The sequence below is a fragment of the Hibiscus syriacus genome, unplaced genomic scaffold (assembly GCF_006381635.1).
Source record: "Hibiscus syriacus cultivar Baekdansim isolate YM2019G1 unplaced genomic scaffold, ASM638163v2 tig00117056_pilon, whole genome shotgun sequence".
In the NCBI taxonomy this organism is placed as follows: domain Eukaryota; kingdom Viridiplantae; phylum Streptophyta; class Magnoliopsida; order Malvales; family Malvaceae; genus Hibiscus; species Hibiscus syriacus.
In genome coordinates, this window is record NW_024063539.1 from 4006750 (window position 1) to 4031261 (window position 24512).

Genomic DNA, 24512 nt, shown 5'->3' on the forward strand with positions numbered 1-24512 from the left:
TATAGTGTTATAATTAGAATGATGGTGGTTAATTGTTGGTGTGTTTTTTTACCATATAGTGCTAGTTGGAAATATCTTTGTTTAAGAATTGACTTCTTTTAGTTGAGAAAAAGAGAAAGTGTGAATTTATTTATTATTCTCAAAGAGTTTTGCTCATGGGTTAAAGTCTGGTCAAAATGTGTACTTTGTCTCATCCATTAATTCCCTTTGTATGGAAGCTGAAATTTGGTTAAATGTGAAGTGTTATAATTAAGAAATGAGAGCTTAAATTATGATGTTCTTAACAGTCTGAGAGCATGAAATGAAGTTGGAGCTGGAGATGCTTGCTTGCTAAATTTTCAGTGGTGGTTGTTTCGATGACATCTGTGAGCATTGGGATTTGTTTGCACGATATAATAATAATAATAATCTATGTTTTTGGTACTGAAAAGATGAATAAATTATAATTTGTCTCATTCAAAGAGAAGATTCGCAAAATCATATTTCCTATCATTGTTTATTCCTCGTACGGTATCCTTCTCCAATTCCTGCTGATGCTCCCTCCAGTCTCCACATTGTCGCAAAAAGTGAGAAAACCCCACCAAAATCCTTTTCCAATTCTTTCTCTATCTTCCCCTACGTCACCCCTTTCTTCTTTGTCGCCTTCCTCTCAAATTTCTCGGAATCCAAACAACATTTCAATTCCCCAGCTACCAAAATCCCGGACCAAAACTACTTGGTTTCTCTCCATAGCAGAAAGTTGAGCACCTCAACAAGTACGTTAAATCCAGCCTCCCAGGTGGGTTAGCAGGAAATGCGCCAAGCCGCCAATGCTCGCGTAGTTCTCCAGGAAGGGACCGGAAAATTTATCTGTTGTTCTGTAATAATTTAGTTTTTCAGATGTTTGATAATCTGTAAGTGTTGTGGGCAAAAACAAGTTCAAGCAGTATATAAAAGTTCCATCGGCGTTGCTCGTGCATTATTGCTGAAGGTTAGTGAAAAAAGAAGGATCGTAAAGCTGCGTAGTTTTCCAAACGTCAGAGGGTGTTGGAAACTTGGAAATATACATTTCTTTGCTGTTTGGTTTTGTAGAAAATCTTTTGTAATCAGTATTTCTTTGAGCTTCTTCATGACATTTATAAATCGTCAGAAACCATTTTTCTTTTGGTATACGAGGAACATTCATTATTATATGTTTAATATATAATTTTGTTCTAGAAAATAATAAATTCTTCCATTCTGGTACGGTTTTCACTCTCTCAAAAATCATGGTGTCTAAATTAGAAAAAGAAGAGACAGTTGTAAGTTAGAGGCTTCAGAGTTCTAAGTTCTAAGTTCAAACCCGATTTATACGGGGGCGCATTAACCTGACAAATCAGAAGCCGGTTTATATTATTTAAAAAAATCATTGTCTTCAATTTCTTTTTTTTTTCATTTGTTGGGTTCGTTTCCGTTAACTGTTAATCACACATTTTTTCACATTTCGCGCTCTCTCCCGGAGATTAGGAACCTGGGATACTCACGGAGGTTGGAGAAGGAAGGGAAAAGGTCCAAGGAGTAGGAAATGGCGAAATCGAGCGCGGACGACGCCGAGCTAAGGCGAGCTTGCGACGCCGCAATCGAAGGCACCAAACAGAAGGTCCTGCTGTCGATGCGGGTCGTTAAAAGCCAGGGGATCTGGAGCAAATCTGGTGTTAGTAACGTTACTAGCAAATTGAATCCAATCCCAATGGCCATGAGCATGGGCATGGGAGGGGGCCAAAAGAACATGGCTAAACCTAGAGTCATCGCTATCTGCAGTATGCCCTCTCCATGATCTCATAATTTTCCTTTTTCTCTACTAAGATTTAGGATGCATTTTTTTATTCTTCTCTCTTGAAATTATGACTGCCCAATTATGTTAAATGCAATGTTGAGTTACTGAACTAACTATTACGAACATGTTTATTCTGCAAACCTGGTAGAACAATTCAACTTCAAGAATATTAGCTATGATTTGCCAAAGGATTTTGAATTAAAATAAGATCATTTTTTGTTTTCCTGTTTGTCTTCACGACTTCATGTGGTTTTTGCAGCTAAAAAAAGGGGTCAGCGAACTAAAGCTTTTTTGCGAGTCATGAAGTATTCCTCAGGAGGCGTTATTGAGGTAATTGTTCTTATTATAGTCTTTAAGATAACGTGTGTTAGGACAAACAAGACTTGTGCAGAAAGATTATCTTACAAGTTAATGGTTCTTTATAGAGTAAGCATTGCTATAGTCTGTGACAGACATAAAAATTTATGTTAGGAGGTCGAACTTATAAAATTTTAAGGGGACAAAAACCAATTATCAATAGAAAATATATAAAAAAACTGCCCTCGCCGGCCCCTCCCCCCTTCTTCGGTCCATCCGTGGCTTTAGTGTTACTACATGGCAGCTACAACAGCTGAACTTTAAGTGATTAGGGTGGACATCACAAGGTTGCATTTGGCTTACCTGTGATAGATTTTGACCTCTGAGGCTTAGCTGGTCCATCAGTTTTTTGCTAGGACTTGCTGCTACTCTTGCTTGTGTCTCTGGCTTTATGATGCTAAAATAGTTGATAATTGTTTGTCATACAAGTTTTTTTTTATGTTACTAGAATGAATTATCAGCGTTTGACTAATTGTCTGTTGTGTGCGTTAATGCTGAATCAAGAATCATAAAATGTCCTTGACAAAGTCGGATAGAACTTTGTTTATTATTCGTATGGATCATATCTTTGTTTACTATTGGGTTAACGATGAGGCTCTTAAGTCTGAACTAATAGGTATTCTATTGGGTTTTTTTTTTTGGGGGGGGGAGAAAATTCAAAGCAAGTTTCAAAACCGAAGAGCTTCTCTTGTCTTCACATTTGAATTCTGATTAACTTTCAAGCTCAAGTAACTAAACTTGAAGTGGGATTTTTTGAGATCATATATTGACATGATTTTTTTGAAATTGTGCAGGCTGCTGAGTTATATAAGCTGAAGCATCTTTCAAAGGTGGAGGTTTGTTCTAGTGATCCTAGTGGATGTACCTTTACATTGGTAAGCCCTTTCTTTTGTTCCCTTCTTTTGGTTATTTGAGTAAGAATATTCCGTTGAATTCTGTATGCTTTTTGATCTTTGTCTACTCCTGTAGGCCAAACACTGTTTAGTGACTAGGTCATTTAATGAAGCAATTGAGCTAAAGTATAATATATTTTTACCTTAAACTTCTTTTCCATGCTCTCTCTTAGAGGTGGCAATCGGGCAGTTCGGATTGAGTCATTTTAGCTTCGAGTTATTTTGGGTTCTGGACACTTTTGCATGGGTACTTTTTTAGTTTCGGTCCTTTCAAGTTTGGATTTATGTTCAGTCAGATTTTATTTTATTTTTTTAGTTTAGGTAGGATGTAATCCTTTCTCAATAATTTAAATATTCAGTCCAGAAATAAAATATTTTTTAAATAAGCTTTTTTATAATATGACATTTTTTTATAGTATTTATATCAATTTATTTTTTGTCACAAACAATGATATAAATTAATTTGTTAATACTTGATTATAAAAAAAATGAAACATTATTATTTTGATATTCTAAACAATTGGTTCAATGGATTCTAATATTCAACATGTAAATAAATTATGATTTATATATGACACATATTTTCTGCATCGGAATTTTGTTTTTCATCGTCTAACTGAACTTCTTATAGGGATTTGATAATCTTAGAAGTCAAAGTGTTGCTCTTTCTCCACCTCAGTGGACAATGCGCTACTGTGACGACAGGTGAATTGAAATAGCTATGGACTGAAGATATCACCTTTCTTATTGGGGTGTTTTTGCCCATTTTACGGTTCTTTAACAAAATCAACACTTATCTTCTTTTCTTAATTGTTCTTACAATTGACTGTTGTTGCCTATAATTATTTATTTCCATGTCCTTCAATATTCTTGCAGGAACCGCCTGTTAGTATGTATCTTAAACATCTGCAGAGATTTACTTGGTCGTATTCCCAAAGTTGTTGGTATAGATGTCGTGGAGATGGCTCTTTGGGCTAAGGTGAATTTGATGACTTTATTCTTTCTGAGTACTTCACTGTTGAATTGATACTAAATCATTTCTGTAGATTACTTGAAACTCAGAGAAAGCTGTAATTATGAAGAGTGCAACATAAGCTTTTAGTTGCTGATGCCTAGTGGCCAAGTTTAAGGATATTCTAGATTATATGCCCTTGAGGATTGGTGGTCATTCTTAGGGATATAATTCCCCAGTGTCAAATTCTTTTTTTTTATTAGAGTTTTAAGTAGATTAAACTTCCCTAAAATTCAAGAATCATATTTCAATTTATTTATCTTTTTCTTGTCTTTGACTTGCATATCGTATTTAGGAAAATACACCCTCGGTTACTAATCAAAAGAATCAGTAAGATGGTCCAGTTCCAACTTCAGCAGCACAAGGTGACTTTGAGGTGACTGTTGAAAAGGAATTTGTCTCTCAAGCTGAGGAAGAGGACATGGAGGCTCTTTTGGGCACGTATGTTGATCCTTTGATCTGTTCTAAGGTTGTCAAGTGAAAGCCGGATGTTTTTCACCCTTAATTGAGTGTACAGGTACCTTTTTAATATGTGAATTCTAGCTAATGAAAATTTAGAATGACATAAGACATGAAGCGTACTCGCGTTCAATTCTTTGAGGCTGATGTGGAAATGTTTATATCTTGTTGACTTAGATCCAGAAATCTATCATCTGAGAATGTTAATATATATAAGCTGCATTTTTCTTTTTTAAAAACCAAAATATTCATGTATCACCTGCCAAATCGCTGATGATATGTGTGAGAGAGTTCTATTCTTCAGCAGTGATCAGTGATATTGGTTAGTTTTTGAAAACAGCTAAAAAGTTTGAAGATATGGTTCTTGTGGTCATAGTTCCTTGGTAGTCTATGATTCTTGTTCTTTCTTCTCCGTCTGTTTCATTTGCATGATTGATAAATAATATACTGTTTATTTTGTGTTATTCTTTCTTATGTATATATTGTGTTTGATTGTAAATGTTAAAGAACCTTAATCCAGTCCCAATGTATTTGATTGTAACATGGTAAACAGCTATGTCATGGGCATTTGTGAAGCAGAAGCATTTTCTGAACGGTTGAAGCGGGAGCTTCTTGCTTTGGAAGCTGCAAATGTACATGCTATTTTGGAAACTGAACCTCTAGTAGATGAGGTATTTTCCTTTTTTGATTGTGTTTTCCTCTTGTTTTACTCAAATCTTACTGGCACTATACTATGTTGGGACTGTTAAAATCAATGGCCTTTATTACTCAGTGCTTAGCCCGGTCTCGTTCCATCCCCCTAAGCATTAGGTATCAAGCAGACTTATTAGGTAATCTATGCAGTCTTATTTTCTCCCCATTTTGGATGTACTCAGGTTCACCATTTCTCTAACTAGACTAGTAGCCAGTCCTCTCTTACAGCTGCTATTTACGTTTTTCTACTCCCAAATAGTTCCTTGTGGAAATCATGATTTCTTTATGTTTTTAGGATATTCTTTGGTTTTTCATATGAAAAATCGTAATTAATCTTGGTGATGCTGATGTTCACCCCTCTTAGCAATATGCATCTTATGATTATCCCCCTGAAGCTAATTGTTCTGCTCCTGGCTGTTCAGGTACTGCAAGGGCTTGAGGTAGCAACAAATTGTGTTGATGACATGGATGAGTGGTTGAGCATCTTCAACGTTAAATTACGACATATGAGAGAAGATATTAAGTCGGTAGGGAACCTTTTTTCAACATTCTGTTAATATGTAGGATCCTCTGTTTTCTTCCTGTCTAGTTTGTCATTATTCCGTAATTTATACTTCAAGTTAGTTGGTAATTTCCCCCCTCAAAGTAAATAATGAATATGCAAACTAAATGTTATTTCCTTCAAATTGTAACTTGACTTCTTAGCACGTAACCTTTTTTCACAATATACCAGATAGAAACCCGCAACAATAAGTTAGAGATGCAATCTGTAAATAATAAAGCAATCATTGAAGAACTTGATAAACTCGTTGAAAGATTCAGTATTCCTCCTGAGGTATGTTATCCATTTCTATAAATCTTTTAGACTTTAGTGAAGGTATGCAGCCTGATTCTACTGACAATTTTATTTTTGGTTGTAGTATGCAGACTGTCTGACAGGGGAAGAATTTGATGAGGGTAGCATACAGCAATATGTTGAAGCATGTGAGTGGTTAACTGGTGCTTTACAAGGCCTTAAGTACCTAACCTGGATTCTACTTTTGCAAAAATGCGAGCTGTACGGACTCCTCTCTCATTTCCCACAGTTTCTACAGTTTTGTAGTTAATCAAATTATCCAGTGATTATGAGACACAGGACTAGCTTAACACATCCTGCTTACTTTGATGTTCACTAAAACTGATAGCTTTCTGTAACTTTTATTTTCAGTAACTTGGTGTGGATTAGTATTGCTACTGGTCTGTCTGAATCTGGATTTATTTGGTCTTTTGAGTAAAACGTAGCTTTCTGTCTGTTGTGCCTATATTTTAGGTTAGAGAGAAGCGGGCAGAACTTGGATTAATAAGAGCTACATTTGTCTGTAAAGTTTCTGAGATCTTGAGAAACTACTTTTCCACTATGGTGGATTTTATGATTAATGACAAGAACTATTTCTCTCAGGTATTTCCTTCATGTTATTTTGTCTTGATGATAAAACAATTTCCTAAGCGTCATTCACCTGCTTTATTTTAACAGCGGGGACAGTTGAAGAGGCCTGATCATGCTGAATTGCGGTATAAATGCAGGACGTATGCCCGTCTTCTGCAACATTTAAAGGTCAGATTGCAGATGAAGTCTAAATCTGTAATATTGTGTTTCTGTTATTCTAATATTTTTTTCACTGCTCATTCTCAGAATCTTGATAGTAATTGCATGGGTCCTTTGAGGAAATCTTATTGTGCCTCCCTTAACTTACTTCTGCACCGAGAGGTTGGAATTCAAAATGAAATATTCAATTATCTAGAGAACAAATGCCTCATTCAAACTTGATGTTGTTACAGTGCTTGATAAATAGTTGAAATTCTGTTTAGGCTCGGGAATTCGCCAATGAGCTTCGTGCTAGTACAAAAATATCAAAACCTCCAACTAACTGGCTGGAAGCTTCCACAGGTGGCAGTCAAAGTGGGAATAGTGTAGACACTTCTGCAGTTTCTGATGCTTATGCCAAAATGCTGAGGATTTTTGTTCCACTACTTGTAGACGAGGTTGTATTCCTTCCTGCACGATTTATAAATGGGGTTACAAACATTCTTAAGTTTTAGATTTTTTAAGTTCATGGCTCAAACTGCAGAGTTCTTTCTTTGCACATTTCATGTGCTTTGATATTCCTGGGCTTCTTCCCCAAGGAGACGATGCGGATGGTAATGAGAGTGGATCAGAAGATGATGATGATGATGCCGATGATGATGATCAGGGAACTAAGGGCATTGATGATAATGATGGCAAAGGTGGTAATAATTTCTCTTGTTCCTTTATAGTTTGTGGTAATTTATCTCCTTTCGTAATAGCTCAAACTCTCACCAATGGAATCTATTTTATTTTTCCAGGTAAAACTTCTCCAGAATTGCAAGCATTAAATGAATCACTACAGGATTTGCTTGATGGAATTCAAGTATGTCATTATATTTGTCTTTTGCAGATAGATTTTATGTTTCTTCTTGTTATGTTTGTTATTTGTTTTCTGAACCAGAATTACATTTTAAATTATCAGTGTTTTCTCAAGTTTTGGTACTTTTGTTTTGTTGATGCTCATTGTTTTCAGTTGCTTGCTTGTTCTTATTCTTTTGTTAATAGTGCTTGTTCTCTTGTTTTCGATTCCTCACGGTGTTTTCTTAGTAACACTCCCTGTTTAACAATCTCAATTTCCAGTTTTTCTGGATTACAGGAAGACTTTTATGTTCTAGTTGATTGGGCTTACAAGATTGACCCTTTACGTTGCGTATCCTTGCATGGGATAACAGAGCGCTATCTATCTGGCCAGAAATCTGATGCAGCAGGATTTGTACGTCTCCTTCTTGGTGACCTGGAATCAAAAATTTCAATGCAGTTCAACCGGGTAAATTCATTTGGGAACTGAAGATTTTATTATCCTTTTGCATTTTGCATGAATCTAACATGTTTAAGCTGCAACTAAATTTGTAGTTTGTTGACGAGGCTTGTCATCAAATTGAAAGAAGTGAGCGTAATACTCGACAGATGGGGGTCTTACCATACATCCCTCGGTAAAGTGAATGCTTTTCTGAGAATTCAGAGATTGCAATTTTGCAACCAAGTTGATAAAACGGCAAAGGGAAAAAAATGATATAATTGATTTCAATTAATGATATAATAGATTTCAATTAGTGTCCTTAGGCGATGCTTTATTATTTACTTGCTCATAAGGTTGAACCTCAATTTTAAACTGTTCATATATTCTTATGCACAGCTTTGCAACTCTAGCCACCCGCATGGAACAGTACATCCAGGGACAATCTAGGGACTTGGTTGATCTCGCATACACCAAATTTGTAAGTCCTATTTTGAGCCTGGTGTCCAGGGACAAATGCATGATTTTATGTTGGGAGCGAAAACAAATTATCAATAGAAAATACAAAGAAAAATATAAATTATATGAGAACTTGAAATTTTCAGGGGGATGACCATCCTCGCCAGCCCCCTTGGTCCATCCCTGCTGACGTCCTTTTTATTTTTGATTAATTTTATAATGTGTTTAAGTGAACTAGTGGTGGACGATACAGTTTTATCAGCATCGTAAAAAATGATTCAATTGGCTCCATTTTCTTTCTATGTTATATCTTCTGAATATGTCTCTGTCACTGAAAAAAATATTCACATAGGAAATATTGTTTGGCAGGTTAGCATTATGTTTGTGACTCTTGAAAAACTTGCCCAAACTGAACCAAAATATGCTGAAGTATTTCTTCTAGAAAACTATGCCGCATTTCAGAACAGGTCTGTATCTTCTTTCCCATGATTGACTGGATACAATATTTCTCCTGCTTCCTTGATGGCAATTATCTTTTCCTCTTCTTTCGTGTTACAGCTTATATGACCTGGCCAATGTTGTACAGACTTTGGCCAAATTTTATCACCAAGCAAGTGAAGCATATGAACAAGCATGCCAACGTCATCTCAGCATGATAATATACTTTGTAAGTGACCCACCTTGGTGGCTTTTTCTTTGTTTTATTCATTACTGTTAAGCAGTGATTCTATGTCATTGTGGAAATACTGGAACTTTTTATGTTTATGACACAGTTTTTAATATTTGTTTCATTTTTGCAGCAATTTGAACGACTTTTCATGTTTGCTAAAAAGATTGAGGATTTAATGTTTACTATTCCACCAGAAGAGGTTAACATCATGCTAATGATAGTATTTTGCGAGTTCTTAATTTATGCATCAAGTTTCATCAGATAGTTTTTGATAAGTATCAAGGCTTTGATGTGGATGGTATTCACGTCCCCTCTTTAGACATTGAAATTGAGTGTATTAGTTTTCGAGACACACCTATACTATACAAGTCAATAGTACTTATTTTTTGGAACGAATCATTTGTCTTTTTTAATGCTTTTAATTTATTTTAAATGATTAAATTTATTAATATATATATATATATATATATATATATTTAGGGACAGACACAAAATTTTATGCTAAGAGAGCGAACTTTTAAAATTTTAGGAAGGGATAAACTTATAATATTCTCAAAGAGTTAAAATATATTTTTAATAACAAATACAAAGAAAATATCTAAAATATTTAATAATTTAAAATTTTCAAGCATGACTATCCCCACATGTCTCCCTTCGATTCATCTTGTATATATAATTTTTAAACAATTTTTCATTGATTACACTAGAATGATATGGTTTTTTTTAATGGAATCTTCTAATTTTATTAAAAATAGAAAATATTAAAATTACAATAAAGATTTACAACCACAACTGTAAATTAAACATATAACAGGAATATAATCATGATAACAAATAAACGTCATATTGATCAGTCGTGGCAATATCAAAACCAACCCTAAAAATAAAACAAAAACAACGACCAAACAACCGAAAACGTGTCATAGATGCAGAGAAAAACATACTAAAAAGAAAGAAGAATACGTGCCAAAAATGCAGAATTATGAAGAATAAAAAAACAAATATACCCTATAGTAAAGCAAATGAAAAATGATGAATATCAATGGTCGGCAATCAGTACTAAGACTGGTGTCGACGTCGATCACAAAGATAAAAAAGAAAAGAGACTAACAACGATTATAAAAAAAGAGAGAAAAAAATATAACACACCCTAGTTATTTGAATGAATGATATGACTAAATCTTCTTAAATTAAGAAGTGATAATATTGTTGTTCTTAAATCATTATGATAATTGTTGTGACCGTTATATACTAATCCTAAAAGCATTCCTATAATGGGTTAATTCAGCACGATGTTTTCTAACATGCATATATACATTAACTTTGTTGAAATTCAAAAGCACATGGCGTGGAAATTCAATGCATGGGCGGCTACACAATTCAACAATAATTAGGTTGCTTAATTTTGTTGAATTTGGGCAAGGGTTAATCACCAAATTGAGCCATTGTATTTTAGGGTAATTACAAGATTAGTCCCTAAGTTTCAACTATAAATACCCTAGCTCATTTAACTTCAAAATCATCCCAAAATCTTCCAGTTCTCTCTCAAGTGTGTTTTGTAAACACTTGTAATTTTTCTCTTCAGTAAAAGATCTGCAGCAGTCCGGAGACGTAAGCACAATTGGCTGAACTCCGTTATCAATTTTTCGGGTATTATTTTTCCGCTTTTATTTCGTATTCTCACTAATTTGGCTATAGGGAAATTACTTGTTCTCGTTATATTTCCTAACAACTGGTATCAGAGCTTTTGGTTGTGAATTTTGTCAATTTTTCTGCGAGGTTACTATTCACGTGAATAGTGAATTTCGTGAATAGTAAAATTCGGTCGGCGATACGAGTTTGTCGACAGAGGTGTTCTAATACACGGCGGTTCACAGAAATTGTCAAAAACGATCCAAAGAAGCCAGATTCGAGTGGGAGCGATGGCTGCAGACGAAGGGAAGGTGAAAATTGAAAAGTTCGATGGTGCGGACTTTGGATTTTGGAAGATGCAAATTGAAGATTTTCTGTACCAGAAAAATCTATATCAACCCCTATCAGGAAAACAACCAGAGGGCATGAAGAATGAAGACTGGGCTCTTCTTGACAGACAAGCCCTCGGAGTTATCCGACTGACGTTATCCCGCAATGTTGCTTTCAACATAGCAAAGGAAAAGACCACGGCGGGTCTTATGGTTGCTCTCTCCAGTATGTATGAGAAGCCATCGGCCTCAAACAAAGTTTACTTGATGAGGCGATTATTCAATTTGCGGATGACGGAAGGGGCATCAGTGGCTCAACACCTGAATGAACTCAACACAATCACAACCCAGTTGAGTTCTGTGGAAATTGAATTCGAAGATGAAGTTCGAGCTTTAATTCTCTTATCATCTCTACCAGACAGTTGGAATGCTACTGTTACAGCAGTTAGCAGCTCGTCGGGAAATAGTAAATTGAAATTCGACGATGTTCGGGATCTGGTACTGAGCGAAGAAATTCGACGGAGAGAATCGGGTGAAGCATCAACCTCCTCAGCCTTGCACACGGAGTCCAGAGGGAGAACTTCAGAAAGAAATTCAAATCGTGGCAGATCCAAATCCAGACGGGAAAAATCCAGAATGGGAAAGAAAGATTTTACCTGTTATAATTGTGGCAAGAAAGGTCATTTTAAAAGAGATTGCCGAGCACTGAAGAAAGATACCGATGCACAGGAATCTGCCAACGTGACAGAGGAGACATGTGATGCCATGATTCTAAGCGTCAACAGTCCGATTGAATCATGGATCTTGGATTCAGGGGCATCTTTCCACTCCACCCCATGCCAAGAAATCATGGAGAACTATATCAGTGGTGATTTTGGGAAGGTTCATCTTGCTGATGATGAAACCTTGAAGATCGTCGGAAAAGGAGATATCCGACTAAAGTTGCCAAACCAGACCACCTGGAAGCTGACAGGAGTGAGACATATTCCTGGCCTCAAAAGAAATCTGATTTCTGTTGGACAGCTTGATGGAGAAGGATATAGTACAACCTTTTCAGGTTGTGAATGGAAGATTATCAAAGGAGCACTCGTCATTGCTCGTGGTAAGAAGACTGGTACTCTCTATGTAACCTCAAATTTAGAGAATATCATTGCAGTAGCAGATGCTGATGGAAAATCAAACCTATGGCACCAAAGGCTTGGCCATATGAGCGAGAAAGGAATGAAGATACTTCTGTCAAAAGGGAAGCTGCCGGATCTAAAGAATGTGGATGTCGGACTATGCGAGGATTGCATCTTTGGCAAACAAAAGAAAGTCAGTTTTGCAAAGATTGGCAAGGCACCCAAGGCAGAAAGGTTAGAATTGATTCATACTGATGTATGGGGACCATCCCCAGTTCCATCTCTTGCAGGCTCACTATATTATGTCACATTCATCGATGATTCAACAAGGAAGGCGTGGGTTTATTTTCTGAAGAAGAAATCAGAAGTCTTTGATACCTTCAGAAAATGGAAGGCCATGGTGGAAAATGAGACTGGTTTGAAAGTCAAGAGGTTGAGGTCTGACAATGGAGGAGAGTATAGAGACAGTAGATTCAGAGATTTCTGCGCAAACAATGGGATTAAGATGGAGAAAACAGTTCCCATAACACCGCAGCAGAATGGCATAGCAGAGCGCATGAACAGAACTCTGAATGAACGTGCTAGAAGCATAAGGATACATGCCGGATTGCCCAAATTTCTATGGGCTGAAGCTATCAACACTGCAGCTTACCTGATCAACCGTGGGCCCTCTGTTCCTTTGGATGGCGGAATACCAGAGGAAGCTTGGAGCAAGAAAGAAATAAACCTTTCACACTTAAGAGTGTTTGGTTGTATTTCTTATGTACACATAGACTCTGCTGAAAGAAGTAAACTTGATGCTAAGTCCAACAAATGTGCCTTTGTTGGTTATGGCGGTGATGAGTTCGGTTACCGGTTTTTGGGACTACGAAAATCGAAAGATCATCAGAAGCAGAGACGTCATTTTCAATGAAAATGTGATGTACAAAGACAGGTCAACCGCAGAATCAAGTAATACCGAGGCTGAAACAAAGGAATTTGCTGAGTTTGAGGAGATTTCTGGAAATGATGTTCAGATCAGTCCTGAAGCAGTTCAAGAGGAAGAACCAGGCACACCAGAACTGAGACGCTCCTCCAGAATTCCTAAACCAACCCAACGGTATTCGCCTTCTTTACACTACTTGTTGCTGACTGACAATGGTGAACCAGAGTGTTATGATGAAGCAATGCAAGTGGAGGATTCAGTCAAGTGGGAGTCTTCCATGAAAGATGAGATGGACTCGCTTATGTCAAATCAGACGTGGGAATTAGCTGAATTACCACCAGGCAAGAGAGCGCTCCACAACAAGTGGATTTACAGGATCAAAGAAGAGCACGATGGGAGCAAACGCTACAAAGCAAGATTGGTTGTCAAAGGCTTTCAGCAAAAAGAAGGTATTGATTACAATGAAATTTTCTCTCCAGTCGTGAAACTGTCTACAATCAGACTGGTGTTGAAAATTGTAGCTGCAGAAAATTTACATCTTGAGCAGTTAGATGTAAAGACAGCTTTCCTTCATGGTGATTTGGAGGAAGAAATCTATATAAGGCAGCCAGAAGGCTTCATAGAGGCAGGCAAGAAAAACCTGGTATGCAGGTTGAAGAAGAGCTTGTATGGTTTAAAACAAGCTCCTAGACAGTGGTACAAGAAGTTCGATAGTTTCATGGGTAGCAGTGATTTTACCAGATGCCAAGCAGATCATTGTTGCTACATCAAGAGGTTCGACAACAGCTTCATTATTTTATTATTGTACGTTGATGACATGCTCGTTGCAGGCTCAGACATACAAGAGATTATACACTTAAAGCAAAAATTGTCGAAGCAGTTTTCTATGAAGGATCTGGGCGCTGCAAAGCAGATTCTTGGGATGAGGATCAAGAGAGACACAAAGTCGGGGACTTTGATGTTATCACAGGCTGAGTACATCAACAAAGTACTCTCCAGGTTCAACATGCAAGATGCTAAACCAGTAAATACACCTTTAGGTGTTCATTTCAGACTCTCCAAAGAACAGTCACCAAAGACGGAGGAAGAACGTGCACACATGGTGAAGGTGCCATATGCCTCTGCAATTGGAAGTCTGATGTATGCCATGGTTTGTACCAGACCAGATATTGCTCAAGCAGTGGGAGCTGTTAGCAGGTACATGAATAATCCAGGCAAAATACACTGGGAAGCAGTCAAATGGATCCTCAGATATCTGCGAGGTACCACAAACAAAGCACTTTGTTTCAAAGGTGGAGATACGATACTGACAGGCTATGTAGATGCTGACTTAGCCGGAAATGTTGACATCAGAAGAAGCACTACAGGGTATGTCTATACTCTAGGAGGAACCGCAGTGAGTTGGGTTTCTCAACTACAGAAGATAGTTGCTCTCTCCACAACCGAAGCAGAATATGTCGCTGTTACGGAAGCCAGCAAAGAGATGGTCTGGCTCCAAAGTTTCTTGGAAGAGTTAGGCAAGAAACAAGAAAATAATGTCTTGTATTGCGACAGTCAAAGTGCTATCCATCTAGCGAAGAATCCGTCTTTTCATTCCAGGACGAAGCATATACAATTGCGATATCATTTTATCCGGTCTCTTCTGGAAGATTGGATTTTGAAACTTGAAAAGATTAGCGGAGCTCAAAATCCGGCAGACATGTTGACAAAGACGGTGACCACAGACAAACTGAAGTTGTGTTCAACTTCAGTTGGCATGCTAGAGTAACAAGACTAGAAAAGCTGCTGCATTGATCGAGGTGTGAAGACAGATTAAAATCAGTCTTCAAGTGGGAGATTGTTGAAATTCAAAAGCACATGGCGTGGAAATTCAATGCATGGGCGGCTACACAATTCAACAATAATTAGGTTGCCTAATTTTGTTGAATTTGGGCAAGGGTTAATCACCAAATTGAGCCATTGTATTTTAGGGTAATTACAAGATTAGTCCCTAAGTTTCAACTATAAATACCCTAGCTCATTTAGCTTCAAAATCATCCCAAAATCTTCCAGTTCTCTCTCAAGTGTGTTTTGTAAACACTTGTAATTTTTCTCTTCAGTAAAAGATCTGCAGCAGTCCGGAGACGTAAGCACAATTGGCTGAACTCCGTTATCAATTTTTCGGGTATTATTTTTCCGCTTTTATTTCGTATTCTCACTAATCTGGCTATAGGGAAATTACTTGTTCTCGTTATATTTCCTAACAAACTTGATATCTTTGTCTATTGAAAATACTTTATCATTAATCAACTGTATATTAATCTTATTATATTATTATTATTATGTAATAAGTTAATGACTATGTTAATATATGTCGATGATGTTTTGAACATCTATAGTGATTGTGGTATTGTAAATGAGCTCAAGGTTATTTTGAATAAATAAAAGATTTATGCATTTTCAAGTATTTTATTGGTATTAAAAAGAGAATGACTTCGTTAGAGTATGATGCAAGTTTATAACTTTCTAATGGGGATGAGGCCATGGATGATGTAGCTTTGTATCAGACTTCTTGGAAGATTGTTATATATGACCTACATCCATCTCTATCAATATATCATGTTCAATAGTTAAATTAATTCATGCATGTGTATATTTCCAATCTTTTTACTTATTATCACTCTGATTGAATATCATGTTAAATAACTAGGAGGTTGATAATTAGATATTATCCCAAATTGCAAGATTCTCTCAGACCATGAAAGTCTAAGAAATAAAATGTGATCTTACATTTATGGGGTGAGATCGAATATTAACAATTACAAAATTAATATGTAATATGAAGAAATATAATATATTAACAAAATAAACACAACACTATCGATATTATCATATATTACAAAAGTTATTAAACTAATTTATGCGATGAAAATGACAGTTGACACAAATGGTTTGGATTCAAGAATTTGAGCTTGTAAGGTTATATTTGAATCCTACAAATGGTGGGTAATATATAAATTCTTATATAAATCTCAATTAGATCTTAGGTATGTCATGGCTTTGGACCGAGAGAATCACCCTGATCTAAACTTTATTGTAAAAAAACCTAATTTATGATATATATATATATATATATATATGAAATTTTCTTTTCTTTTGGGTTTAATAACTTAAAATGCTTCGAATCATATTAAAAATCATTAAAAAAGGCAATAGCAAGAAGAAGGAAGGCGTGGAGTTATGAGAAGTTGAAGTGGAGTGGCTTTCAAGTTGGTCAATCCAATGCCTTCAGTCATATCAACCGCTTCACCCAATGGCGTCTTCAGCTCAAACCCTTGCACCACACTAGCCACTACCAGCTCCAACACTTGAACTGCTAACAAAACTCCGGGACACATTCTACGACCACTCGAGAATGGGATCAGCTCCATATTTTCCCCTTTAAAATCCTTATCTTTGTGGGTTGTTAGGAACCTTTGGGGCCGAAACTCACAAGGATCGGACCACACTCGTGGGTCACGATGAACTTTAGAAAGGTTGACCAGCAGTCGGGTCCCTGCAGGAATGTGGTAGCCACTAACCGTGCAGTCTTCCATGGATTTATGGGGCACCGAAAGTGGTCCGGCGGGATATAAACGCAGTGTTTCCTTGATGATTGCTTTAAGGTAGATCAAGTTCTTAATGTCTGATTCTTCGACCAGCCTGTCTTTTCCCACATGGATGTCTAGTTCTTGTTGTAACCTTTTGAGTTCAACCTTGTTGTTGAGTAGCAAAGGCAACGCCCATGTCAGTGTCACCGTTGTTGTATCAGAAGCTGTTAATATCAGACCCTGCAATATGAAAGGAAAACCAGATGACGAATTGTTGAAAAAGACTCTAATTCTTACGATAGTTATACACGTACCAGGCAGGTGACTTTGTTGATGGTATCGGCATCATGTTTCTATGTCTCAACGCCCATTGAAAGCATAACAATGATGAAATCTTTCGTTGTTGTTGTTCGATGAATCCGATGATCTCTTTCGTTTGTGATCTTGTAACCATCCTAGTGCAACTTCGTTTAGTTCTTTTCTTTCTTAATCAACCTCTCGTCTCCCCCGATATCCAACCATCTTAAATAAGGCAACGCATAGGATATAACAAATTTCCCACTCAAGTTGAAGAAATCTTTCAGTGATTTCTTCCATTTCTCCCTCTCAACATCTTTACCCGAACTCGGAATCGGTTTCCCTACGATCATCCTGAGAATCATGTTCAGAGTTGTCTTCTCAAACCATTTCTTCATGTCCACCAAAACGTTATCTGATCCATCTTTCTTCTCGTCCCAAAGTTGATATCTCTTTCAACGATGTATTGATTTCAGATTTCGGACATGTCTGAGTTGCTCGAGGCAGTAGTTCGACAGGAGCTCGATGGTGGCGATTTTACGCATTTGTCGCCATTGATCTCCGTAAGGGGCGAAGCCGAACAAGGGGTGGTTGTAACTCAACAACTATATGGTGAGGGTTGATGGACGAGTAGCAAAGGCTTTGTCGTTGATGGTTAAACACTCTTTGGCAGTTTCATGGTCGCTGACGATCAGAACTTTTTGAACACCCATCTTGATGGTGAAGATTGGACGTATTTGTCGGCCATTTCGTTGAGGACTATGTGGGAAGGTTTGGGGTCTCTTAGGAGGTGGAGATGGCCGATCACAGGCCATGAATTTCCAGCTTCGGGTGCTTCTCTCTTTCTGTTCATGACCTTCAAAGTGTGTTTAAATATCCATAAGAGTGAGCGAAAATCGGTGAAATGGACGAGAATGAGTGAGAAAGATCCATTTGATCATTGAGAGCGTCTCAGAAAATTATTATGTAGCGATGTGTATGCATATATATATATATATATATATATATATATATATATATATAAGTGTTTGTGAGATATGATTAAGGTTGTAAACTAGTTAAGTCGAATTAAATTGAAATATTATTAAATGTAACTAGTTTGTAAACTTAAAATTATCGAATGTAAATCGAATTACAACAGGGACAGTTATATGAATATGCAATCAATTACAAAAGATGTTTCTTTCGGTGGAATATTTCTCTCAACCTTATCTTATAGATATATCCCTCAATTTATCTAATTTTATTTCTACACTTACCTATATACTTAAAGTGGCAATTCATTGTACACCGACAAATAAACACACTTACGTAGCACAACTATAAATAGACTATACTTCTTTAGTTTCATGTGTCGTGACGTGTAGGAGAGAAAGTAGCCTACTAAAAGTAAGTGAATATCAATTAGAATTAATAAAAAAATTATTATCAATTAGAAATTTAAATACTATGGTTCTTTCATTTCGTGTACCGTGTAGGAGAGATTAGTTTACGATATAAATAATTAACGAGCCTAACGAAGGCATTCATATTCATTTGTTTAATTTTAAGGATTTAAGGAATTAAAAAACAAACATGAACAACTAAACGAACATACTTTCTTGTTTTAAGATGAAATGAGCTTCTTCTGGCGCAAATTTTCGCGGTTCTCTTCATGTGTTTCTCTGTTTTAGAATTTGATTTACTAAAACGTTTATCTACGAAATTGGATACTGCACAATACATGCATTGCTAAAAGCGAACACACGCATATAATTAACATATATGATTACAGCTGGTCATATTTTCTAGTAGGCCACTACTAGCAAACCATATTAAATGCGTTTAAAAAACTATAACATGTCTATTTTCCGGCACGTAACGATGATGCGTCGATTACCTTGACTATGTCTGGTGTCGAGCTCAAGTCAACTATGTCCGGTGGCGAGCTCGGGGGATGGTTTACTCGTCTCTGAGGAACTGCAGTTGGGAGAACACGGAAGATGCTAACATCCAGGATGATTGGTTTACTTCCTATATTTGCAGGCTCAAATACACACACATCGTGTTCTTCTATGTTGTTGTCGTTCACAAACTTCCTCCATCCACCTGAAATCCCTCCGCTTTTGCCACTTCGGTGATAATAAAATCGGGTCCTCCATGTACGCTCATTCATACGAAGAATCACATCTGTCATTGTTTTAAAGTGATGTTTAACCACCCATGCAATAGGGATAGACTGCAAAAACCCGAAAAAGAAGACAATAAACATGGCTGATCTTTAATATCATTGTCTAACTTGATTGGATAAACAATGTATACACAAAAACCATAATCAAGATCGAGTTCGGGATTAAGTTTACCATATAAAAATTTATGTCAACATGTGTAGGCTTCATAACTACCATAAAACCTTCATCGGTTACTGCTTCTTGTGCCTTAAAAAGGACGTTCATTTTCTCAGCTCGGGTCGCAACCCTTTTACCTGTTGCATGCCACAATGAGCCGAAGGCATCGCCATCTGTTGTCGTATGTTCATACTCTGTTGTTGTATGTTCATACTCTGAATCATGCGCATCTTAGGGCAGAAAAGAGAGTACAATTATCAGTCACCCAATTCGAGCTACGAAGCAAGTCATGCATAGGGAGATCATAACATTAGATGACAGGTTCTTCTCATATATTTTAGATATTTTCTAACCTATTTTTACCCCTAAAATTTTATAAGTTCTTCCCCTACAATACCTAGGTACTAGTATATTAATTTAACAAATTAAACCATGGAATGCAGGTTTTATGTTTAGAATTACGTCTTCCAAGTGCTCCTACCAGTTTCGAGTCTTTCGACCTTCACTCCTACAGGAAAAGTAGAAGGCTGTTTGCCTCCAAGGCTCCTCTTCGCCATGATGGACCGAGTACCAGAATCCGAATTTTGGATTTTCTTCTTATTATTACTAGCCGCGTACTCCATAGCTTTCGTGGATGGCCTGGCGTCGGTGTCATTGTTGGTGGATTTTTCCAGACTGCTTTCAAGGCCACACCGAGAAGAGTTGTGCAGAATTTCATCAGGATTTTCATTCGCTTTCCTTTTGGTTTGGTGTCTACAGTGGGATTCCGCATTCATACACTTCCTCACAAAATAAGAAGATGGTTTCTCACACAAGCTCTTGCCATCAAACATGAGAACGTCGAAATGGGACACCCCATTGTATTTGAAGATCAAAAAGTCATTGTCGATCAACGAATGGTCTTTTACAAAAGTTGTCCATCCGCCATCGAAGAACAAGGCATCATCATCTGCTGTCAGTCCTACATCCCATATGACACCACTGGGACCTTTAAGAGTCACAGTTTCTGGAAGCCTTTTCTTGACATTTTTAGCAAAATTTTCCGGTATTTCCTGCAGCACAGGACAAAGAAAGGGTAAATAAAACTCACCATGGAGAGCGAGAGAAGAGGCTGTGGCAACTGGCAAAGACACAACTTACCAAGCGCTGAAGGAAATCACCATGGAGAAATTGGGAGAAATGAATGGACTGAAAATGGGTCCAAAAGATTTCCTCTTCCCAGTTCCTACAGTCTTTGCATGAATCTTCCATTTGCTCTAACCACACAGATCTGCAAACTCAAAACTCAAAACTCAGATGATTAACAAATGACAAAAAGGAAAACCCAGAAATTGGAAGCTATTAACTATAGGAATTATACAGTTCATGTACAGGACTGGTTTTAATTATTCATGATCACAGGAAGGCAAAAGCAAACCAAAATGGTGATTAAAGACCATTGAAATGTTCGTACCATAGGGAATTTTAATAGCTGAGACTGAGCTTGAGTGGAATTTTATTAGATAGAAGCCTTAAAAGACGAGCTTTTATGGTTTTGGTTTAGAAAACAAAACATGTGGAACACACATGGCAACACACAGTTAAAACTTCCCACGTTTCAGCTTCGGGGACTGTGCTGTCTGTTCTGGTTTCCATCAACCCCATTGTGTTTGGTCCTGTTGTGTACATTGCTCTACTCTCCTTTTTTTTTTTTTTTCCAACTCCTAATCGTTTCGTTTTATATGTACAACTTTTACAAGGTTCAATTTTTAGGCTAATTGAGGGGGGAAATGTAGGGAAAAAAAGAAGGAAATATTCATCTAACAAATTATTTAGAGATCAATTTTGATTTGAATAATATCACTAAAATGACATTTGGTTCGTAGGAATTCCTTAAAATTAGGGAGAATTGAAATTCAACTCTACCATTTTCTTATGTTTGATTCAAGTTTTTAAAGGGAATTGAAATACCTCATGACTTCAACTTTCCATCAAATTAGGGAAAGTGAATTCCATTCATTCGATTACCTTATTGGAGAGAATTGAAATTTGACCATACTACCATCATCAATCTTTTGGTAACTTATTCATATATTGAATAAAAATATTTTTTATTATTTCAGGTTGAGTCGGGTTTCTAATTCATATATTCGTGTCGAGTCGGGTAAAACTTTATTTTGGTCGGGTCAGGTCGGTTTTTTTAAGTGTGATATTCGGGTCGGGTCGAGTTCGGTTTAGAGTGAAAATACCCGACCTGACCCGACCCGAAAATATATATAATTTTACCTTATATATTTAAGAATAATTACAATATTACCCCTCTATATATAATTTTTTTCAATTAAATCATTATTGTTATTGAATAAAAATAATTTTTTTATTATTTCGGGTCGAGTCGGGTCCGGTTTCTAATTCATATATTCGGGAAGGGTCGGGTGAAACTTTATTTTGGTCGGGTCGGGTCTCGGATGGAGGTTTCCTTGTTCTCGGGTCAGGTCGGATGGACCAAAAATCCGACCCATGACCATCTCTAATTGGGATGATTTTAACTTATAATGTTTATTATCATGATTTTTATAATTTATTGAAATGAATAATCAATTAATAAAATTAAAATTTAATATTTTTTAAATTTTTATAATATATTGCTACATGTAATTTATAAAACAAACTAAAATTAAGCAAAAAAAAACAAGAAGGACAATCCTATCATTTTACATTACTAAAATCAAATTCATCTAACATGTTTGCGAACCAAACAGAATATGAAATTAGATTCCAATTCAATTTCCTGCCAACCAAACAGAATATGGAATTGGATTCCAATTCCTGACAGATTCCAAATCATTCACAGATTTCAATTCCCTCAGAAATATTCCAGCGAACCAAACGACACCTAAAAGTTTTTGGCAACTGACTATGGTCCATTTCTTTTATAATTTTGAAATTAAATCGAAAGAAAACGAAATTATAATGATAAAAATGATTTTTTTAAATTGATCTATTTAAGTGAAACAATGAGTATAAAAAGGAAATTAAATCATATTAGTTTTTGAATTATAATTATATTATAAATTTTTAAAAAAATTAAAATTACAGTGATTAAAATGAAATGAGTTCACAAAGTTTGAAATTGCATGTTTAATTTTGAATATTTTGATATTTATTAATAATTTTAAGTTTTTAATTTTGTTTCTTTAATTATGATATTGTTGGAGATAATGATAGTTATTGACAATTTTATTTGATTGTAATTTTTGTTTGAATTACAATGACTAATTTTTTTTAAAAAATTTACAAAGATCAAAATTAAAAAAGATAAAAATTTTGTAGTAGCATACACTTGTATGCACCACAAATGTTATACACAAATATGTAATACTGTTATATATATATATAAAACAAAAATAGATAAAAAGAAATCCATCTTCTCACAAGGAATTACTCTCTATGGGAACACCAACAGAAACAAGAGACATCACAGTACCATACTTCTACATGCTTTCCTATTGGTTTCATCATCTCGAATCATCAATTTCAGTTGCAGATATCATTCATGGGGGAACTTGCAAGGTGTTTCTGAAGGTCCATAGTCTGGTTTTCGGTTTTACGAGCCTCCCCCGAGAACTATGCTTCCGAATCTTCAGATATCAAGGATAAATGATTGGTTTCAACAAATGATGGATTGAGAAACTTGGCCATAAAGGCCCATGTCTTATACACATCTTCAAAGTTGGTCAGGAAACCAAGTGATGCAATGATGACTTTTACTCGAAAATATAAGTTTTTACCGTCTTGGTAACCATTAGACATCGGCTGATGCAGTGCCCAATCTTCGTGCTCATGTTTGGAATATCGTTGCTTCGCATTGTCCACGACTCGTACGTGACTGAGTATACCAATGCCAAGAGAAATGCCACTCTTTTCAGCTAACAGCTGAACTACTTCTGGTTCAATTAGTCCTCCTCCTTTGATGTCTCGTACATTCAAGGCTACCGCTGCACCTCGTTCGTATTTGATCTTTGGACCGTATATTTGTACAAGATGCGGTCCCTTGCTTTGATTGGAACTCGGTAGCCGAAGTTGAAGTAATGAAGTTACAAGCCAATTGATCAGATAACGCAATCTAAGGGTAGTTTTGTTGAGTCCCAACGTGTCTATATGATCAAGATGTCTGCAAATTATCTGTGGTTCCTTTCGTCTGCACTCTTGTTCACCATCATAGTCTTCTTCGGTACTGGATTCATCATCAACCAAGGTTGCCAAAGACACTTCTCCTGTCTCCAACAGGCTTCGATTTTCATTGCAGTGATCTTCCATCCTAAAAGACGTGTACTTGTACTTGCCGCTGGATCTTCCTCTTCCAAACTGAAGAATCTTCTGTTGTCGAACCTACTCCCTTCCCGTCTCCCGAGCAGTCTGAACTTGCCCTCGGTCTCTCTCCTTATAGCACTTTCAGAGGCCAGAGTGTTGTCGAGCACACCGTCTTCGATATCGAATTCTTCTTGAATCTCCCCAAAGTACCGCAAACCACCGTACTTTCCATCATCTCCTGAAGCAGGGTCCGTGTGAACAGGCTGTTCTTCATGAATATCCTTAAACCGGTCCGGCACATGTGACGCTGGCAACACGGCTGCATCGAAAGACAGCCAAGGATCTTCATGCAATCTCATGTTTGATGTCAATTTTGGAGACAGCCCCTTATTGTTTCTGATCTTCCTAGAAAACCATGATGGGGGCAAGGTTGTTTCAGTTTTATGTCTGGTCAGTTGGCCTGAATCATCAGAACCGAATGGACTCTGACCGAGATCGATCCAGTACGAATTATCAGATGATTCATCCTCACTGAAAATCGGACTTCTCATGAGATCACCAACCGAAAAAGTCTCTGCTTCCTCGAAAATGGTGCTCACTCCATCACGATCCGAACTATTACAACAATCCATCTCGATCTCGAAAACATTCCTGACCTGATTGGAAGTGAAAACACCAGAAAAAGCAGGCATATGCGATCCACTGTTCCTCTCTGGCAATGATTCTTCATCATGTTTCGCAGTTTCATCTTCGAGTTCGGCTAAAACATCAAGCATATCTATGGACTCACTCAGGCACTGGGGATATATGGGAACGATCTTCACCATTCCAGACCCAG

At 36.8% G+C, this 24512-nt stretch overlaps 2 protein-coding genes and 1 pseudogene across 4 annotated transcripts; 2 read left to right on the forward strand and 1 right to left on the reverse strand.

Annotated features, from left to right (window-relative positions):
* Window positions 1-24512, reverse strand: part of LOC120198377 — a 39190-nt pseudogene that overhangs the window by 13492 nt on the left and 1186 nt on the right.
* LOC120198384 (exocyst complex component SEC3A-like) lies at window positions 1396-5736 on the forward strand. Of its 2 annotated transcripts, none has more exons than XM_039199737.1 (7): window positions 1396-1778; window positions 2055-2125; window positions 2947-3027; window positions 3677-3750; window positions 3922-4024; window positions 5070-5187; window positions 5632-5736. In XM_039199737.1, the coding sequence occupies exons 1-6, from the start codon at window positions 1544-1546 to the stop codon at window positions 5088-5090; spliced, it is 585 nt and encodes a 194-aa protein (XP_039055668.1). In that variant the 5' UTR covers window positions 1396-1543; the 3' UTR covers window positions 5091-5187; window positions 5632-5736. The 2 variants fall into 2 exon arrangements, with proteins under 2 accessions (XP_039055668.1, XP_039055667.1); XM_039199736.1 differs by lacking the exon at window positions 5632-5736 and adding an exon at window positions 4353-4498 and having other exon boundaries at window positions 1397-1778.
* On the forward strand, window positions 6134-9451 carry LOC120198378 (exocyst complex component SEC3A-like). 2 transcript variants are annotated; one of them, XM_039199732.1, is made up of 13 exons: window positions 6134-6266; window positions 6519-6647; window positions 6723-6803; window positions 6882-6956; window positions 7058-7231; window positions 7318-7477; window positions 7574-7638; window positions 7912-8082; window positions 8169-8248; window positions 8452-8533; window positions 8881-8978; window positions 9070-9178; window positions 9312-9451. In XM_039199732.1, the coding sequence occupies exons 1-13, from the start codon at window positions 6258-6260 to the stop codon at window positions 9444-9446; spliced, it is 1368 nt and encodes a 455-aa protein (XP_039055663.1). In that variant the 5' UTR covers window positions 6134-6257; the 3' UTR covers window positions 9447-9451. The 2 variants fall into 2 exon arrangements, with proteins under 2 accessions (XP_039055663.1, XP_039055664.1); XM_039199733.1 differs by lacking the exon at window positions 6134-6266 and having other exon boundaries at window positions 6561-6647; window positions 6723-6775.